At 37.0% G+C, this 17,219-nt stretch overlaps 1 protein-coding gene and 1 long non-coding RNA gene across 3 annotated transcripts in view; one reads left to right on the forward strand and one right to left on the reverse strand.

The window, feature by feature from the left end:
* Positions 1-8,211: 8,211 nt before the first annotated feature.
* LOC109300885 overlaps positions 8,212-17,219 on the reverse strand; it is a 19,554-nt gene continuing 10,546 nt past the window's right edge. Inside the window, exons 2-3 of the long non-coding RNA XR_002098361.1 lie at positions 8,582-8,744; positions 8,212-8,302 (exon numbers count right to left, since the gene is read on the reverse strand). This is a non-coding gene — a long non-coding RNA (uncharacterized LOC109300885). The remainder of the gene's footprint in view (positions 8,303-8,581; positions 8,745-17,219) is intronic.
* Positions 8,239-17,219, forward strand: part of PALLD (palladin, cytoskeletal associated protein) — a 251,935-nt gene continuing 242,954 nt past the window's right edge. The window contains exons 1-4 of one of the 2 annotated variants that reach the window (XM_019521758.1): positions 8,239-8,320; positions 12,482-12,548; positions 14,183-14,288; positions 15,468-15,542. In XM_019521758.1, the coding sequence (XP_019377303.1) occupies positions 12,541-12,548; positions 14,183-14,288; positions 15,468-15,542 (189 nt within the window). In that variant the 5' untranslated portion in view covers positions 8,239-8,320; positions 12,482-12,540. Of the gene's footprint in view, positions 8,321-8,566; positions 8,640-12,481; positions 12,549-14,182; positions 14,289-15,467; positions 15,543-17,219 lie in introns of those variants that run through there. The other variant, XM_019521757.1, reaches the window with a different exon arrangement.

Consider the following 17,219-nt stretch of genomic DNA (forward strand, 5'->3'; position numbering starts at 1 on the left):
CCTCACTTTTGCCTTTGAATTCATAGAAACTCCATTACGGAGTGAGATCATACATACACATTTTCTAGGTTTGTATTTTATAGGCATGCAGACAAACCTACAAGCCATCTGGCATACAATTCATCATTTCTTGGGATCCTGTTTACATATGAAATTTTACCAAAATGGAACAGCCTTGCTTATTTAACTCTCTTATTACTGATGGTTTTCTTCAGGATAGTTTTTAGCGAATACAAACTGAAATTTTGCTGAGTTTAAAAAGGTACATAGTTCCAGTTTTGTTTTTCATTACTCTCTACTCTTCTTCCACCAATGCTCTAGGATTAAGGTTGCAGAGAAATACATTTGTCTGAACAAAAACATATCAATTACTTCTTTTAGAATTTTGTTAAAACATTTGAAAGGTATTTTGTTCTAGACCAAATATATCGGTGTCCTTTTATTGTTAGCATCATGAGGGAGATCTTTAACTGGTATAAATAAGTAATAGCTTGAGATGTTTTTTGTGAATTTAAGTGCTTTGACTGTGGCCCTATATCTAAAAAAGCTATTTTATATAATACAAAAAGTTCAAATAGAGTAGAAAGACGCTTAACTAAGAGGAAGTGGGCATCTGAATGGTGAGTTCATATAAGAATTTGGTAGTACAGTTGATATTAAGAGATGTCTTTTGTGTTTTTTCCTTATGAACTTGTCTCCTGTGAGTCTCTACTTTTTTTTTTTTTTTAAATGACCCTTCTGTGTCAAGGTTTCTGAGGGGGAAAAGGGCCTGGAAATAAAACATGAATAAAAAAATTAGGTATCTTAAAAAAATCTTTTAAATTGAGGTACATTAAGTATCTTATTTTTACCTAATCTTGTGATATTTTCAGGACAGACAGATTTTTTCAGTGCTCAGGTTTTCCTGTGCTGCTTTTCTATCATATTTGGCTATCTCAAGGTATGTAGTGGAGAGGATAAGGCTGTGAAATGTCTGCAGCAACCAGACAAAATTATATGAGGTAAGAGAAGCATCTCGTCTATAACTGAGAATTTTGTCTGGGACAATCGAAACCTTAGACTCAATTAACAGTTAATAATCTATCTTCACAAAACATTTAATGTCATATCAACTTTTATGACTTGTCAGTCCATAGTTCAAGTACACTATAGTTATTATGGATCATGTCCTTTTCATACAAATACAGCTAACACTAAAAGATTTGGAGAGCCTGTGCAAGGGTTTGAAGGAAAGAATCTTCCCTATAAACAGAAATATGACAGCAAAGACTATCTTTGGCACTCCTTTGTAGAGGTGTTTTTAGAGGTCAAGGCCCACCAGACCTCTTCTACTTGGGGAAACCAGATCAACAACTGCAACATTTTTTATTTCCTCCCACCCCTGCCTTTTTTCATCTTCCTGCCAAATAACATACTTAAAAATTGATTTCAGGGAAGGAAATTTCAGGGAATCCTCTTCCCATAGCAGTAAGTGCAGCCTTACATGCTGTTATTAGGGAGACAGCATTGCCCCTTATAACCTAATCCTGCAGTTATTCCACTGACTGTGAAACTCCCACTGAGGTCAGTGAGAGTTTAAGGTATTGTTATATTACCTGAAAAATCAGTGCTATATGAATGATACACATTACTTAGTATTCTGACATGTGGGAATGCACTGTTTGGACTAACTTGACATTAATTCATTTTTAGACATATCCAACTGGGTATTTAAATAAAATATATAGGTTTTTTATTTTATTTTTAGCGATTTCATAACATAGATGAGTATGGATTGCAAATATAAAATGAAATAATCACTTCACAAATTAAGTAAAAATGATTACACAGGCACATGAGAAGAACTTGAAATAAATGAGCTTCTTTATTATAAAGCTTTCTAATTTTTACGCAGTGAAATTGATTTTCTTAAAATCGTAAGCCAAAAATTTCTGAACTGGAAATGTTTTACAGTCTAGAAGTGTCAGACTGGTTAAATCTTATGGAGAAATTACAAAAAATGCAGGTTTTTACAGTATAATGGAAACACTGACTCTACAACTAACGCAACACGAAAGTATTTAATTTAAAAAATTGTTTTTGGCCATACTTCACTAAGCATAAAATTACTTTTTAATTAACAATTTATCTCTTTCTCTGCTTCTACATTTTATAGTGGTCAGTGTACCTGACTCTAATTTTTCCCTCAGGCTATGTCTTTAAATTTCACTTTAGCTGCCATTTTAAATTAACTTTTAAGAGTGTGTGGAAAGGAAACTGTCTTTATTCCTCAGTGACTTTCACTAAACACAGGTTACAGCAGGATTACACATTAGAGAGAACCTTGAACTCTCTTTCTTAAGACTTTGGTATTCAGTCAGCCAGTGCACTATTTATATTTTGCTCATGGTTGTTAAAATTCCAGACACACTCTTACATGCATTTCCATACATGAAGGACTGTTAGAAGCATGAGGAAAATGAGAGCGAGGAACAGAGACAAATGGTATGAATGACTAGTTCATGTTGGGATATGCAAAAAACATCACAGCTAGTATCCCTCATTGTTTTCTTTTATGTCAGCACTTTAACTGTACAGTGATATGCTGGATATATCTAGATTCTAGCATATCAAGCTGGGATAGGCTCACATTACAGCAACAAAGTGTGCGCAACAATTATAACTATCATGGCATATGAAATGTCCTAAACGTTTTTCAACTTAGTCTTTCCATTCTTTTTTTAGTTTTTAGAAACCTGATCAGTTTCATGCCCCAACTGTGATTTACTGTCATGTGCACATAAAAACATATATATGTTATGTGTGTAATGTGTTTGTGTGTATGTATCCACACACATGCGCACACACACAAAAGCATGTTTTCTTGCAGAGCTTCAGGAAGGTTAATGAACTAAAATGAAAACTGCAGTCAGGGATCAGTTAAGACACCTACTGAAAAGAGACATGTCTGTAATCAAGAATCTACTCACTAATTCAAAGCAATTTTACACAACTGTTTAAAATAAGTAGCGAAGAATATTGCTCAAGATCTAAAACTGTTGCATGAAATTAGCCTCAACTTTGAAGTCCAGTGCTGATGTTTTATTATCCTTATTAAATATTAATTGCTGCTAATTTATCATACACTGGGAAGTGAAAACCAGGTATGTAGAAATGTTGCAAAGAAAGAAAACTGCAATGGACGTTATAAAGGAGATTCACTAAAAAGAGAGAAAAATAGGTAAGAGTCTAGGGAAAACAAAATATAGAGAAGAAACAGAAGTGGGAAAGTTCTCAGCATGGTTCATTTTTTTGTTTTTGTGCCAAGTTCTTATTGATACAAATAGAATATTTGCAGCTCTGTGGAAGGAGCAGGAACCCATGAATCCTTGTAGAGAATTGATTCTTAGCTGGTGTGCCACAGATGGGCTGTGGTGGGTGATGGACAGGGGTGAACTGGGGTGAAAAATCAGGCCATGGATGGAGTGGCTGTGCAGGGCCTGAATTTCTGTGTTCTGATCACAGAACTGCACTTATTCATTATGTTGTCTTAAAGCAAACTATTGATTTTCTGCTTCCATTTATTTTTTGTCTTAAAATTTGAGATTATATAAACACACAGCAAAGGGCTGAAGTAAAGGCTGATTAGTTAATGTTTATACAGTGCTTGGAATCTGTGAAGTACTGAACACAGTTATATTTTGTACCCATAGAGAAATCCTGTGGCATTCAGAACATCTCCACAGAAAGCCACTACCTCCATGCTACTCTTCTGGTAAATAGCTCCCTCAGGAACAATATTGCCATTGCCTTTCCATCTACACCTGGGTCATAATCCCCCTCCCCCACAGGAGCAAACAGCATGGAATAGGCTGTACAGGAGTCCATGCCGACCTCTAGCAGCTAGAAAAACTTGGAGAGGAATTTTCCTGCAAGTTTCGTGTAGCTGGCCTTTTCTGTTGGACCATGACCTCACTAATCTCATAGAGCCATAAACCATGTGGTAGTCATATGAAGCTCATTCCCATGGTCCTTCACACAAAAGAAAATGATAGCACAAGGGCTCCTTTCCTTCACTTGGCAGTCATTAGGGTCACTTGAACAGAAGCTCCTTCCATTTTAACCTCTTGAAGCCAAATGGAATTTGGGACAGTAAAGCTCCTATGGGTGTCTATCCACATGCTCCCTGGGGTGGAGGGGGAGGGGTGGCACTTTAATTAGAGTGGCTCTGAGAGTGGGCGTGCTTTAACTAAAGCTAATTCAATGAGCTTTAGTTAAAGCGTCCCTATTGCCATTTTGAAATTTGGGGACAGTGAATGTGCGTGATGCGGAGGCTGCAGGACTATTCTAATGAGTACACTCCAGCAGACTCGCAGAAGACTCTATTAATTGAGTCTGTTCCAACATGTTCTAACGTGCATGAATAGGTGCCCAGTGTTATCAGATCTATTGATAGTACTTACTGCTCCTAGAATAGCCTGTCCAATATAAAAGCATAAACTTAAATTCCATGCCTGAGTGTTGGCAGGTATTAACACTTCATCCAGTTTTATAAGCTGCAAAACACCTTTTCTATACTTTTGGAGAGCTAATGGATCCATTACACTAGGGCTGTTTCATGTGAGCTCAACTGGCAACTAGCAAATTCATTGCAAGGAAAATAAATATTTCAGTAAGGCATTCAACTCAGGAGACCTAACCTTCACCTCTTCTCTGGGGAATTTGCACTAAATCCCCTGAACTTCCTGCCATAAAACCTAGACAAACAAAGATGCAATGAAATAAACATGCACAGCAAATTCAACTAAATCTATTTAAAAAAATAATGATCCAGGTTACAGAAATCAGAAATGGGGAAATGAGCTATTCTTAATACAGTTACAAATGCAGTCAAAAATCAGACCTGTATCCTGTCTATCATACATTCCATTAAGTGTGGTTGAGGTAATTTTGTAGTTAATTGCTTATTTAATATGTTTTCCTCTTATAACATTATCTACTGAAGAAAGACAGCATCCCATGTATCAGTTTGAGGCTTGTGAACTTCTTTCTAATGCCAAGTCTTTGATTAACGTATGTGCAGTGATTCACAATTTTAACAAAAGGTCACAAGATACATAAGGATTTTACTCTCAGTAGCCTTTCCTGGGTGTTAGCCACATATATATTCCATACATCCAGCGAAGAAAATAAAACTGATCCTCCTAAGGGAAAAAATAGTGTTTAGTTAAACATCATCTGATAAATCTAGCAGGTACAAATTGTATTAGCAACATATTTTTATTAATTTCAATAACCATAGAAATCATAGTACCATAAATATTTAGGGCAGAAGGTGCTTGGGAGGCAATAAGGACTTTTATAAGTCAAAAACAGGACCCAATATAAGAAAGTAATTAGAGTCCTAAAAATGTAGGGCTGAAAGCAAGTTCAAGAGATCATTTAATTCAAATCATTCATTGAAACATGATCAAGTATACTCAGACCATTCCCAACAGGTCTTTATATAACTTGTTCATAAACCTTCAAGTGAACAAGATTTCATAACTTCCCTATGTAGCTTGTTCAATTGTTTCACCATCCTAACAATAAGTAGGTTTTTCCTAATTTTCAACTGGTCTTTTTTGCTTTTAAATTGATTTCTTTCCCAAGTGGCCATAAAGAATGATTACCATTGCCTTTATACCAATATGTCATGGAAACTATTATGTCTCCCCTTAGTCATCTCTTCTCTAGACTAAATAAAACAAATCCATTAATGGAATTAGGCTGGGTTTTCCCTTAATGGCTATTTCTGAAAAAAAGAAAAGCATGGGGGATGAGTGGCTAGTTAGGTTTCCTGTTTCCTATCATATAGGATCTTTGTTACACTTGTCCGTTCAGATATTTTAGGGCAGCATCTTCCTCATGCACATGCCCAAATTCATAGTCTACAGAAAGAGCCACACAGGCTAGGAACAGACATTACATTTACCCTGGGACAAGTAGTGCCTATATTTGTCCTGGAACAGAAAAGTCCTGGGATTGACATCTACATACATTGCCCTTCCAGTCATGGTTTAGTGAGTGACTAAATGCACTGCTGCTTTTCTGCTGGAGATTCAATTCCAGAAAAGATGTTCAGACACAATTGGGGATATCCTGGGACAAGCTGTTAACACCTCTTATCCTATGAACCTTTTTAGGGTTTATCCCGGGACAATAGACAGGGATGTCTGAACAATCACACTTTGTCCCAGGAGAAAATGGTTTCTTCTGGAACAAATGCAACATCTGTTTTTAACCACAAAATCTGTGGTTCTGGAAGGCTAATTGGTAGAAGTAATATTCCATGTTCCTCACATAGATTAGGGGAGAGACTGAGGGGGAACAAAAATATTAATATTGGCAGCTGAGCTGAAAGAATGAATTTGTCTCCAAGCCCAATAGTTGTAAAAGTAAGTCAAATGGGGCTACTGAGTAAACAAAAGGAAGTTTATTAGTTCCTTGCAGAAGTGATACTTTCTGTATATGTAGACCTCTGGGCACAATAGGATACACAAAAGGACCTTGTTAGTCTTTAATTATAAATTTGAATGGTATAGGGCTTTAGTTCCATTATCAACATTTGGGCCTTGAGGAACTTTGGGCCTATTCTTCAGCTGCCTGGGAGACTTGTATGCACAGTTCTTCTTAGAAGTCATGGGTGTTGCTTCATGCGTAAATCTGTCGGACTTGAACAGCAAAATGACCATTCTTACTTTAGAGTTTAAAGTACAAACACATTTTTTTTCATACAGCTTCCATATTTTAGAGGCATTTTCAGTTTTCCACTTTCATTAATTGCAGATTAAAGGGAAACTTTATTTTATTCTATCAATTTGGTTAGAATGAGATAGAAACAAATTAGTATGTTTGTAGAGATTCCTGATTTGACATCTGTTACTACAAAGCATCATGTACCCTTTTTAAATAGAAACGGTCAGTGTTCTAAGCCTGTGTCACATTTTTTGAAAAGCAACAGATGTGGTTTCTAGTGTTTTTGTATTTAGGACAATATGCCAGTTGAGCAAAACAAGTTTAAGAATGAGGCATTTAGTGGAAGATTAGAATTGTAAAATATCTGTAAGAAGTGGTTAAGGACTAACGGGACAGTATTGTCAAAGGTATTTTGAACCTTGTATTGGTCTCAGTGGCAAATCCCCTGCATGTTTGTCTCTTAATTAAAAGGAAATCAGGATTTCACTGTATTCATATAGTTGTCTATATAAGGAAAAATAATTAGTCTGGGGGAGAGATTAAGCAGTGGTATTGATATGCAATTCAGCTTGGAGTGTGGCACACCAGACTTTTGGCTGGTTTAGGAAAAGATAGTGTTAACATTGGGTGCATCTACACAAGATGCTTTTGCACAGCAGTTACTGCACATTTATTTAGTACTTGTATAAGTACTTGTATAAGTAGATTTATACTTGTATAAGTACTAAATAAATATGCAGTAACTGGAGTTACTGTGCAGTAGCCTAATAATACTGTGCAGTAGCATATTAGGGTTGTCCATGCTGTATTATTCAGCTACTGCACAGTCAGCATCTTGTGTAGGTGTGCCCAGTAAGAATGAAATGCACCTGTCGTGTCAGAATGGGAACTCCCAGAGCTGTGAGCTCTTGCTAGTAAAAATGTTAATAGAAATTATATAAAAGTGTAATTGGTAAGGTTTCAAGTAATCACTGATCTGAGACAGGCTTATATACACTTAGACATTAGTCACATGGGAAGAATAACACTATTTGCCTTGTTGATGGCTAAACTGAAAACAAAAATCAAATGTTCTAGAGAAAGGACCTGTAGTACTTGCTCCATGCACTGCCTGAGACATAGAAGTAGAAGATTAAAAGTTGTTAATACAAGTTACTATATACAAACTATATGAAATGCTAATGGTACCAGAAGGGAAATATAGAAAATTATTAACAGTTTGTCATAAGTACATACATTTAATGATCATGCTGCTTGTTGGTCAGACAATACAAGCAAGCTGTCTTTTCTTTCCAAGTCTCATAAAATGTGTAAACATGTACTGTACCATGTTTTTTTAATGTGTTTTGATTTTGCAGCAAAATTCCATGCTTTTTTGTTAGTGATAGATATGAATCCATTTAATGTTTTTTGTTTTTATGCAGATGGTTCTGTGAAGGAAAAGAACTCCAGAATACTCCGGATATTCAGATCCATTCTGAAAGTGGAGGCCTTCATTCACTCATCATAGCAGAAGCCTTTGAGGACGATACCGGACGTTACACTTGTCTGGCCTCAAATTCCATTGGCTCTGATAGTACGTCAGCTGAAGTATTCATTGAAGGTAAAAAAGGAAGGGGAAGAGATGAGGATGAAATAAAGACACACAACATACAGAAAATATAAATACATCAAAATGAAACTGATTTTAAATTATGCTGCATTAGTTTGATACTTCAGGATATTTGACACCCATTCAACTCTCTTTGTATCACAATAGCTTTTGAATGTCATGTTCTGTTAATTCAGGTTATTTCAAGGATGAGCAGAAGCCTATTGATTTGTTAAAAGAAAACTGGTAAAGAAAAATAAGGAATGCATGGACCCCTGACATCTAATCTGCAGGCCCAGAGTCTTCAGCCTCTTCTTTCCACAGATCAGAGGTGATGGCAGCTGTTACCACTTTCCAGCAAAAAATGTTTCCTCTTTCAGGCCTGCCCATTCTCTCAGTGTAGTTTAAAATATAAACAATTGAAGTGATTTATCTCCTAGAAAGAAAAGAAATAACAGGTGTCAGCGAAGAAGGAATGAGTGTGTTGGTGATAGATATGATGAGTGTGAAGATTACAGAGGAGTAGTTTGGATGAGTGTGAAGACAACAGAGTAGTAGTTTGTGAAATTAAGGACTTAATATTCAACATCAAGCAAACATGATAATTTATATAGTTGCTAATTACTTTGTTATAAATTAGGCCAGATTCTAATATTTATTCTTGTAAAGGCTTTATGGAAAATTAAAATATGATCAGGACTAGAATCAAATGCCAGTGTTCTCATTTTTGTTTGAATTTATAATTGCCCGGAGGTCATGTACCAGATTCACAAACTACATTTTTTAATATATTGACAATAGAAAAACATTCAAAGGATGTTTTTACAGTAGCCTAATGTAAGCAGTTATGTTAATTAAATGATATTTTTTCCTTGAATTAAGCAATGTTTTCATAGCCATTTGTGGAGAAATTTGCTCCTTTGGCAGTTTCAAGTGTCTGCTGAATATATAAAAACAAATAAATATAACAAATCTGTTTGGATATCAGCATACTAATATACTTGAACAGGTAGCTCTAACAGGTCCAACAGAAAATCTAGTTTCCACTAGTAATTTGTAGCTGAAATGTATATTCAGTATGTATTCCCAAATAACATTTATTATTGTATATGTCTTGTAGTTTCAGTGCTCTTTTGGGCACTTAAATACAAAGGAAAATCCTTTATCTTCTCCATAAATTCATAGTCAGTGCTGCTGTTAGATCTGTATTGATCCTGTCCTGAGATCCAGTTACAGGATTCTCATCACCATGCAGAATTTCGTTAATTTAATGGCATTTTTGCAAAGCTTGTGAAAGTTGCCTTGTAACTATTTGGATGTGGTACCATGTTAAAGCAGAGCTGGGAGGGCAAGGAAAAATAGTGGTGCTGATGCAGCTATCTGGTCCCAGCATAGCTCCTCACTGCCCAGCTGTGGCATGGGTGTGGGCAAAGGCTAAGCCCTTCAGTTCTGAGAGCCAGATCCAGTGACTCTGTGGACTGTATTTTGCTGACCCCTGCTTAAATCAATGGTTTTTTAAAAAGAAAATAGTATGTATGTGCTTTGCTAGCAATTTATTGCTTGTCTTTATGTTAATGCTTTCTGTTTCAGGTACAGAATGGGTATGTCTACATATGCACATTACTGCACAGTAGACTAATTAACTGCAGAGTAAAGCATCACTGTCCACACGTGCGGCAACTGGGCTAGTACAGACTAATTTACACTACCATTGTATAGTCCTGTCAGACACAGGTACTAGCTGTAAATTACTACAGAGTAAATTGCTATGCATAAATGCACATGTAGATAATGAAACTGGGATTAGTTTACTCTGGCTTATATTGCACTGGAGTTGATTCAGTCACATTAATTACACATCTAGATGCACCCAAAAAGCAGTAAAATAGGCTACTGTGCATTAAGTATTACTTAAACCATGTACATTTATTACTTCACATTAAGGCAGCTTAATGCATACTACCTCACACCGGAGGCACTAAATTTAATGCGCATTAGGAAAAGTGCCTTAATGCATGTGTAGGTGCACCCTCTAAGTTGAAGATTTTTCCAGTGAAGTACCAGGTACTGTTAATAAAGTCAAAGACAATGATGTGAAAAAAAGATTTTTAGCAAGTTCAAAATTTTTCCATCTGTACAGATTATTCTAATATAATAAAGGGCTTAGTCCATCTGTCCCTCTGTCCATAATGCTCTTGGAGCACTCTGATTGGTTACTGAAACAACCAATCAGAGTGCTCCAAGAGCATTACTGATAGGAGGCAGCGGTGCAGCAGAGCGCCATCATGATGGTGGGGACAGAGAGGATGGTGTGGGGGGATGAGGTCAGCACCAGTGGCCTCACCCCCTGCCCCCCACCATCCCTGTTCCTTGGAGACAGTGGCGGCACAGGGTGCTGATGCAGGGCACAGTGGGGCAAGCTTCCCCCACTGGTCCTGAGAGGCAGTGGTGGGGGCAGGGGGGTTAGGGTTAGCAAAGTTCCTCCCCAATCTGTCCCCACTCCCTCCCCGCACTCCCTCCTCCATCATTCTTGATGGGCAGTTCGCTAGTGTTAAAATACTTGCTCACAATGAGTTTAATTGTGGTTAAACTGGTTTCAATTTTAAGTATGGTAAATGACAAATAAAAAACTTACCAGAACTATAGATCAAAATTTGAAAAGTGATTCAGTTCCTTTCAAAGTTAAATTTAAAGGAAGAACAAAATCCCTAGTTGCTATGTTTGCAGCATTATGTATGTCATTAATGAAGATGAGAAATGGGAATTACAGTATGTTGTTCTCAAAGGCTCTGCAGTATCAGTATTAGCAGTTTGGAAATAGGTATAATTCAGTCCTACCTCTGAACTGTAGGTAGGAATGGCAGTAGTGTAACTAGGGTGGGACAAGCAGGGCACTAGCCCCAGGCACTGACTGTGAGTGGGTGCCACAATCCCCCCTCCACACCAAGAGTCTGTAAGACAGTAGTGCAGCTCTGTGCTGCCTCTGCCTGTGCATTGGACAGCCCCGCACCCAGCAGTGCATCTGGGGGGCAGGGAGAGGGGGGTGAGTGGATTGGTACTCCCCAACTTCCAGGGAGTTTTTTTTTTTCCCAGCAGGTGCAGTCCTGAGCCTAGTAATATATCTGGGGAGGGGGAGAGCAAATGGGGATCCAGGGATGGCTCCTAGGGAGTCTGTCTGTAGGGTTGCTATGCCAGCCAGTCTCTGCTGCTGCTGCCTGGGCTCTCTGCACAGGGAAGCCAGTGTTGGCTACAGTAGCAGCAGCAATAGCAGTAGCAGCAGCCTTTTGTGTGCAGAGAGCCCAAGTAGGTAACACTTCCCTTCCTCTCTACCCCCCTGTTGGTATATCACTTTGCCCCCCCACCATCTGCCCTGAGTGAGCTTGTATAACTCTGAAGAATGTGGCCAGTTTAGCATGCAAATGTTATGCTATCCATAGTTGTAGTTAAGGTTAAAGTTTAGCTGTAAATATATAATCCACACCAGTTCAGCTGTAAACACAAGGATACATCTGTCTGCCACTTTGTAGCAAGTGTGAGCAAGTATCTGGATACTGACATATGATATCATTGTCAATTGTCATTACAAATCTGGTTTTGCTTATTAGTGGAGCACCTTACCTGATGAACTGGGAAATGAATGACAGGTTCAGAAATAAGGTGACATAACTAGGCAGTATGATCAGTTTATAATACCATAATCTACTGATACATAGGGAATCTTAAAATAATGTTGACTTTTGAAACACTTTTTGAAACCAGTGTATTTTTTTATAGTATTGTTTAAGATACTCAGGTTTAATGCTGTCTGAAAAAAATCCTTGTTCATACTTAACTACCCTGTATATCTTGTCCGTTTAACATTTTTTTCTCTCCACTCTTATTTTAACACTCGCTGGTTGTGTCTACATGAGACACTGACTGTGCATTTGTTACTGTGCAGTCATTTAGCACTTGTTTTTTCTAAAGTACTTATATAAACATGTACTAAATAATCGATCGGTAACCCAAGTTACTGCGCAGTAGCATCACATCATAGTTTTATTTATGCTGTATACTACAAGTCTGTTCACAGTAATGCTTTATAATTCCAAAGCAATAGCATATTTGTTTTTTGAAGTTAAGCATAGGTCAGAGAGGAATTATTAAAGGCTTTGAATATGTTTTCTTTTCTAGGTGCCAGCTCAACTGATTCTGAGAGTGAAAATTCAGTTTTCAAGTTAAAATCTGGAGCTATGCCACAGTAAGTGAAAAGTAACACAAATGATATACGCATTTGCTAAGGAACTATGTAAGAATGATAGCAAAAAAGTTTTATGATCCGTCTTCACTGATCTTACTCTAACAAAAGCAGCTAACCAATGTTAATCAGTGATCAGATTATAAAAAGTACCAAATTGGACTTTGACATTAATACTTGTTTACGTGCTGGTTTTATTGTAGGATCAAAGCTAACCAAATAGGAAATAAATTTAATCTAATGGACATCAGTTTAAAGCAAAACAGGTTGGATTAAAACACTTGCATAAAACACAGACATCCAGACTAACTACTCACTGAAAGCCTTATAGGAAGAGAAAATCAAACGTCTGTGAAAGAAAGATTTCATGTGGATGAAAAAATGATGATGTATTAATATCATGTTCCTATTGAAGGAAGGGGTAAATTTCCTAGTAATTGAACAAAGCCAGAATTACAATGGAGGAAAAAATCTGTTTGCCACATTGGATTTCAATAAGCATTTGGGGATGAAGGTAGTTTAAATGTCCCCATGAAACAGCTCCATTCTGAATTTTGCTATATCGCAATTCAGAAGGGTAATATTTTAAAAATTAAAAATTAAATGAAAATAAATTATCAATTTACCCCAAGCAAAATGCTGCTCCTTGCCTGCCTGATTCAAGTATCTTTCTTTACTTCTCAGTTGTTGAAGTATTTGTGGGGATGGGGCAGAAGAGGAGGAATATTGAAAGTTGTATTAACAAGTGTTACATATCCTTGTTTAACTCATCTATAAAAAAAACCTCACATTTTTCAATTGGAAAAATTAAAAATATTTTTTCCCAATTTAAAGGTTATAATTCACAGGGTACTTTAGAAAGCAAGAAAAAGTCAATATCTTCTACTTCTGATGGTCAGATAATTATTTTTTGAATAAGTCATGAAAATAATCTCACTCAAACCTTATCACAAGAGCAGCCTGTGTACTGCATACCCTGTTTCTGTTTAATCTCCTTCTCTTGTGATGCAAAGAGAATGAACAAGGTTGTAAATGTGGACTTCATTAATATCCGGACTCCACCTGCTTAGTCATGTTTGCTTTAAGTCAGGGGTTGGCATCCTATAGCTCATAGGCCAGCCTGTGAAAAGACTGGATCTTGACTGTGGCTGCTCAGGGAATTAGCAGCATGCTCCAAGCCTAAGCAGCAGAGGAGGCATCCCCGGGGTCTTTCGCCTACCATATTGTTTATTTTTGCTGCTGCAACAGAAGAGGCATCTCCAGAGTCCTAGTGCCTGCCTCTTCTTTTTGCTCCCTTCATGGAATTTGCTGTTTACCAAGGGGCTACAGTAGTGTAGCCTGTGGCAGAAACTGGGTCCCAAGCAATTGCCCACAGTTGCAAAAGTTTGTCTACATCTGCTCTAACTGCACTGAAGAAAAAGGACCACTTACAGAAAAAGAGGGTAGTCATTATGACAACAGGATAGACAGAGGACAAGAGAGAGAAAGCAATGGGAGCGTGGGAGGAGTGAAGAGAGAAAATATTGGATCACTCTCTTTGGTTTAGCTCTATTGTATTTCGTTTTTGAGTTTGTTACTTGTAATACACCATGTTCAATAACACTGATATAAAGTGCTTGCTTCTCCCTTTTGTCCAGGGCTCAGAAGAAAACTACTTCTGTTTCCTTAACAATAGGATCTTCTGCTCCAAAGGCTGGAGTCACCACAGCTGTAATTCAGCCTATTTCTGTGCCCAGTCAGCAGGTAATCAGACATCATGCTGTTCAGTCAATAAAATTTGCGAAACTTGCTTCTCAAGAGCTCAATACTGCTAAGAGATGAGGGTCATTTTTTTGCATAATTCAACTTAAAAGCTTAACATTTTGTTACCATACAAAGACATATAAATATATAAAAAGTGTGTTATAACACTATTTACTTTTATAGTTCATTCAGTTTGGGTCTTATCACATCAACAGATGTTTTGTTCTACATAGCTTCTTTTACCCAGTTCATTAGCATGGTATCTAAGGATGTGAGAATATTGGTAATGTAATAAATATTACACAGGACATCATGACTAGTGGGTGGTACCAAAAGAGTGTAAAAAGAATGCATGTAAGAAAACTTCAGGCGCACGCTGTTTTTAATAGAAATATTGAATAACAAACAGGTCTTCAATCTTTATATCTGTGATTAATTTAAATTAACCCATTATGGTTTTGGTATGTAGTTCAAGGACAGTTAGTGTGCTATTTTGTGCATCATATATTGCAAATTAGTCTTGCAAAAGTTGCAAAGTATCTTTTTCTATATATATAATTCATATTAGGCTGTAGAAAATCCCTTTTTTCCCCTCAATATTACTATAATTGAAATTATTTATCTTTTCTCCTTTGGTTGGTTAAACTAATTCAAACTTCTGTCCATAGTTTTGTTCCAGAAAATTGTAGAAAAGTAAAGCTAGGAAGGACCTCCGGAGGCCATATAGTACAAGCCCCTGCCTAAAACAAGATTGTCCCTATCTTAAACTATTCCAGACATGTGTTCATCTAATCTGATCTTTAAAAATTTTCCATTGTTGAACTCCTCCAAGATTGTATGGTAACTATCCAGAGATGTAAAAGTACTTAGTGTTCAAGAGATATTTTAAAGATATTCACAGGAATCAAAGACACAAAGCCTATTAAGATAATGACAGTTGGGTGCACTGTTCCCCAGGGGTGCATAGAAGTCTTTACATCTTGCATTTCCATTTCAGAACTATAACAGATGTGAAATCATGAGGTCACAGACTGAGTGTACTGTAATGAGAACACCATATCAGAGCTATGTACTTAAGAAACTGCATCAGATGGATAGATTTGTATTGATAATAACTTATTCAAACTCTCAAATACTAGTACCTTTAGCATTTCAAGCAATTCCAACCTTGTTTTCTAGGTCCAAAGTCCTACTTCATGTCTGTACCGTCTAGATGGATCCAAGCCAGTCTGCTGTGCACCCATTTTTACAAAGGTCTGTGTTCTCAGTCATGATCCTCCATTCCTTTATTTTTTTCTATTCCAGTTTCTAATATCAGAACATCATATCCTTAATGTATGAACCTTTTAATACTATTAAAATATTTCTTGGGTAGATTTCTATGTGGGTATTATTAGCTACTTAAGAAAAACAATTTGGGAATTGTTACAAACATTAGAAACAAAACATTTGTGAACACATGATGATAGAAAGATCCATTACTATTAATGTGTCCCCTAAAACTAAAATCTGATGGTTTTTATGTTATTTTAGAAACAAAAGCACCCATTGTGTACTTATACCAAAATTTCAAACATCTCATTTTTCATAACTGTATATATATTTTAATATAAAGTTGTAAGACACTTCATTGTCAGCAACAAAATGCTGTGAAAATCCTGCCACGGGTTATTGAAAATCTGAGATTACTTATAGTTTAAATTAGTATTTACTCTTGTATTCACCCTAAATCAAAGTTCAGGATATATACGGTAGAAGTAAATAAGCCAACATAGCAGCTATATGAAGAAGTCTCCTTGCTTTCCAAAACATAGTTTTCAGCAATAAGTAACCTGTACTATCTATCCATCCTTCCCCTAGCATGAGTTTGCTCATGCTTTCCCCCCTCTTTTATACAAACTACAGCAATGAATTGCCATCTCAAGACTAAAGTTTAAAACTTAAATACCTTTAAATACCTTTAAGTGTGTGAGTATTCAGTGGAAAGACTCCTTCCATACTTTTAACCCCAAGTGCTTTCCTGGATCAAGATCCATTCTAAAAGCATAACTTTTACAGAAAAAAAGAAGTAGTTAGCCATATTAGTCTGAAGTCAAGCAGAAGGCAATTAGAAGGGTGGCATTAGAGATTAGCTAGTTCAGAGATGCATAAAGTTTGATAGGTGACAGCCTATTATATCATATTCTATGAATATTTCCTAATCTAGATTCCAATTTTAAAACATGCTCCAGCATGATCACCGCATAGCCAATATATAAGACCTGATTCTTGAAAAATATAAGCTGGCTCTAATCCTCTAATAGTGAGGAGTTAACTATTTTCCACGGGTTCCTGTTTGATGATTTCAGAAGCTTCATAGCAGCTGACAAAGTAAGTTATCACCTACAAAAGCTTCTCTGAATAAGTTCTCTAAGATGCTACCCTGCCCTACCTTCCACAAGTAAAATAAAGGACTGAAGCAGAGAGACAGACAGCAAGAAATTAGTCTCTTATTTTGCTTCATGATCTTAATATGGGCAACAGCGAACTATACATGGCAATTGTAATCTTACTACTCACCTCTTCCTTAAGCCTGAGGTTTCATCTTCACTGGGTGCATCTACACATGCACTTAACGGTGCATCAGATTAACTTGCTGCGGTGTAAAGCATCAGAGTTTACACATGCAACACTATTAGACCACAGCAAACTAATTTTCACCACCATAAAGTAGTACTGTCGGGAACAGTACTGTTTTATGGCACTGAAAATAACTGCACCTAAACACATCTGTAAACACTGACCCGGGCGTAAGTTGTGCCCAGTCAGCCCAAGCAGCTGGAGGCCAGACCTCTGCCTGCCACCTCGCCATATGGCTCTGCTCTTTGGGCACTCTTGTGCCCCATCCAAGCCCCCTTCTGGTCCCCCCTAGTGAGTTTATAGATGGTCACC

Source organism: Gavialis gangeticus, unplaced genomic scaffold (assembly GCF_001723915.1).
Source record: "Gavialis gangeticus isolate Ggan-Ray unplaced genomic scaffold, GavGan_comp1, whole genome shotgun sequence".
NCBI classification, from domain to species: Eukaryota; Metazoa; Chordata; order Crocodylia; family Gavialidae; genus Gavialis; species Gavialis gangeticus.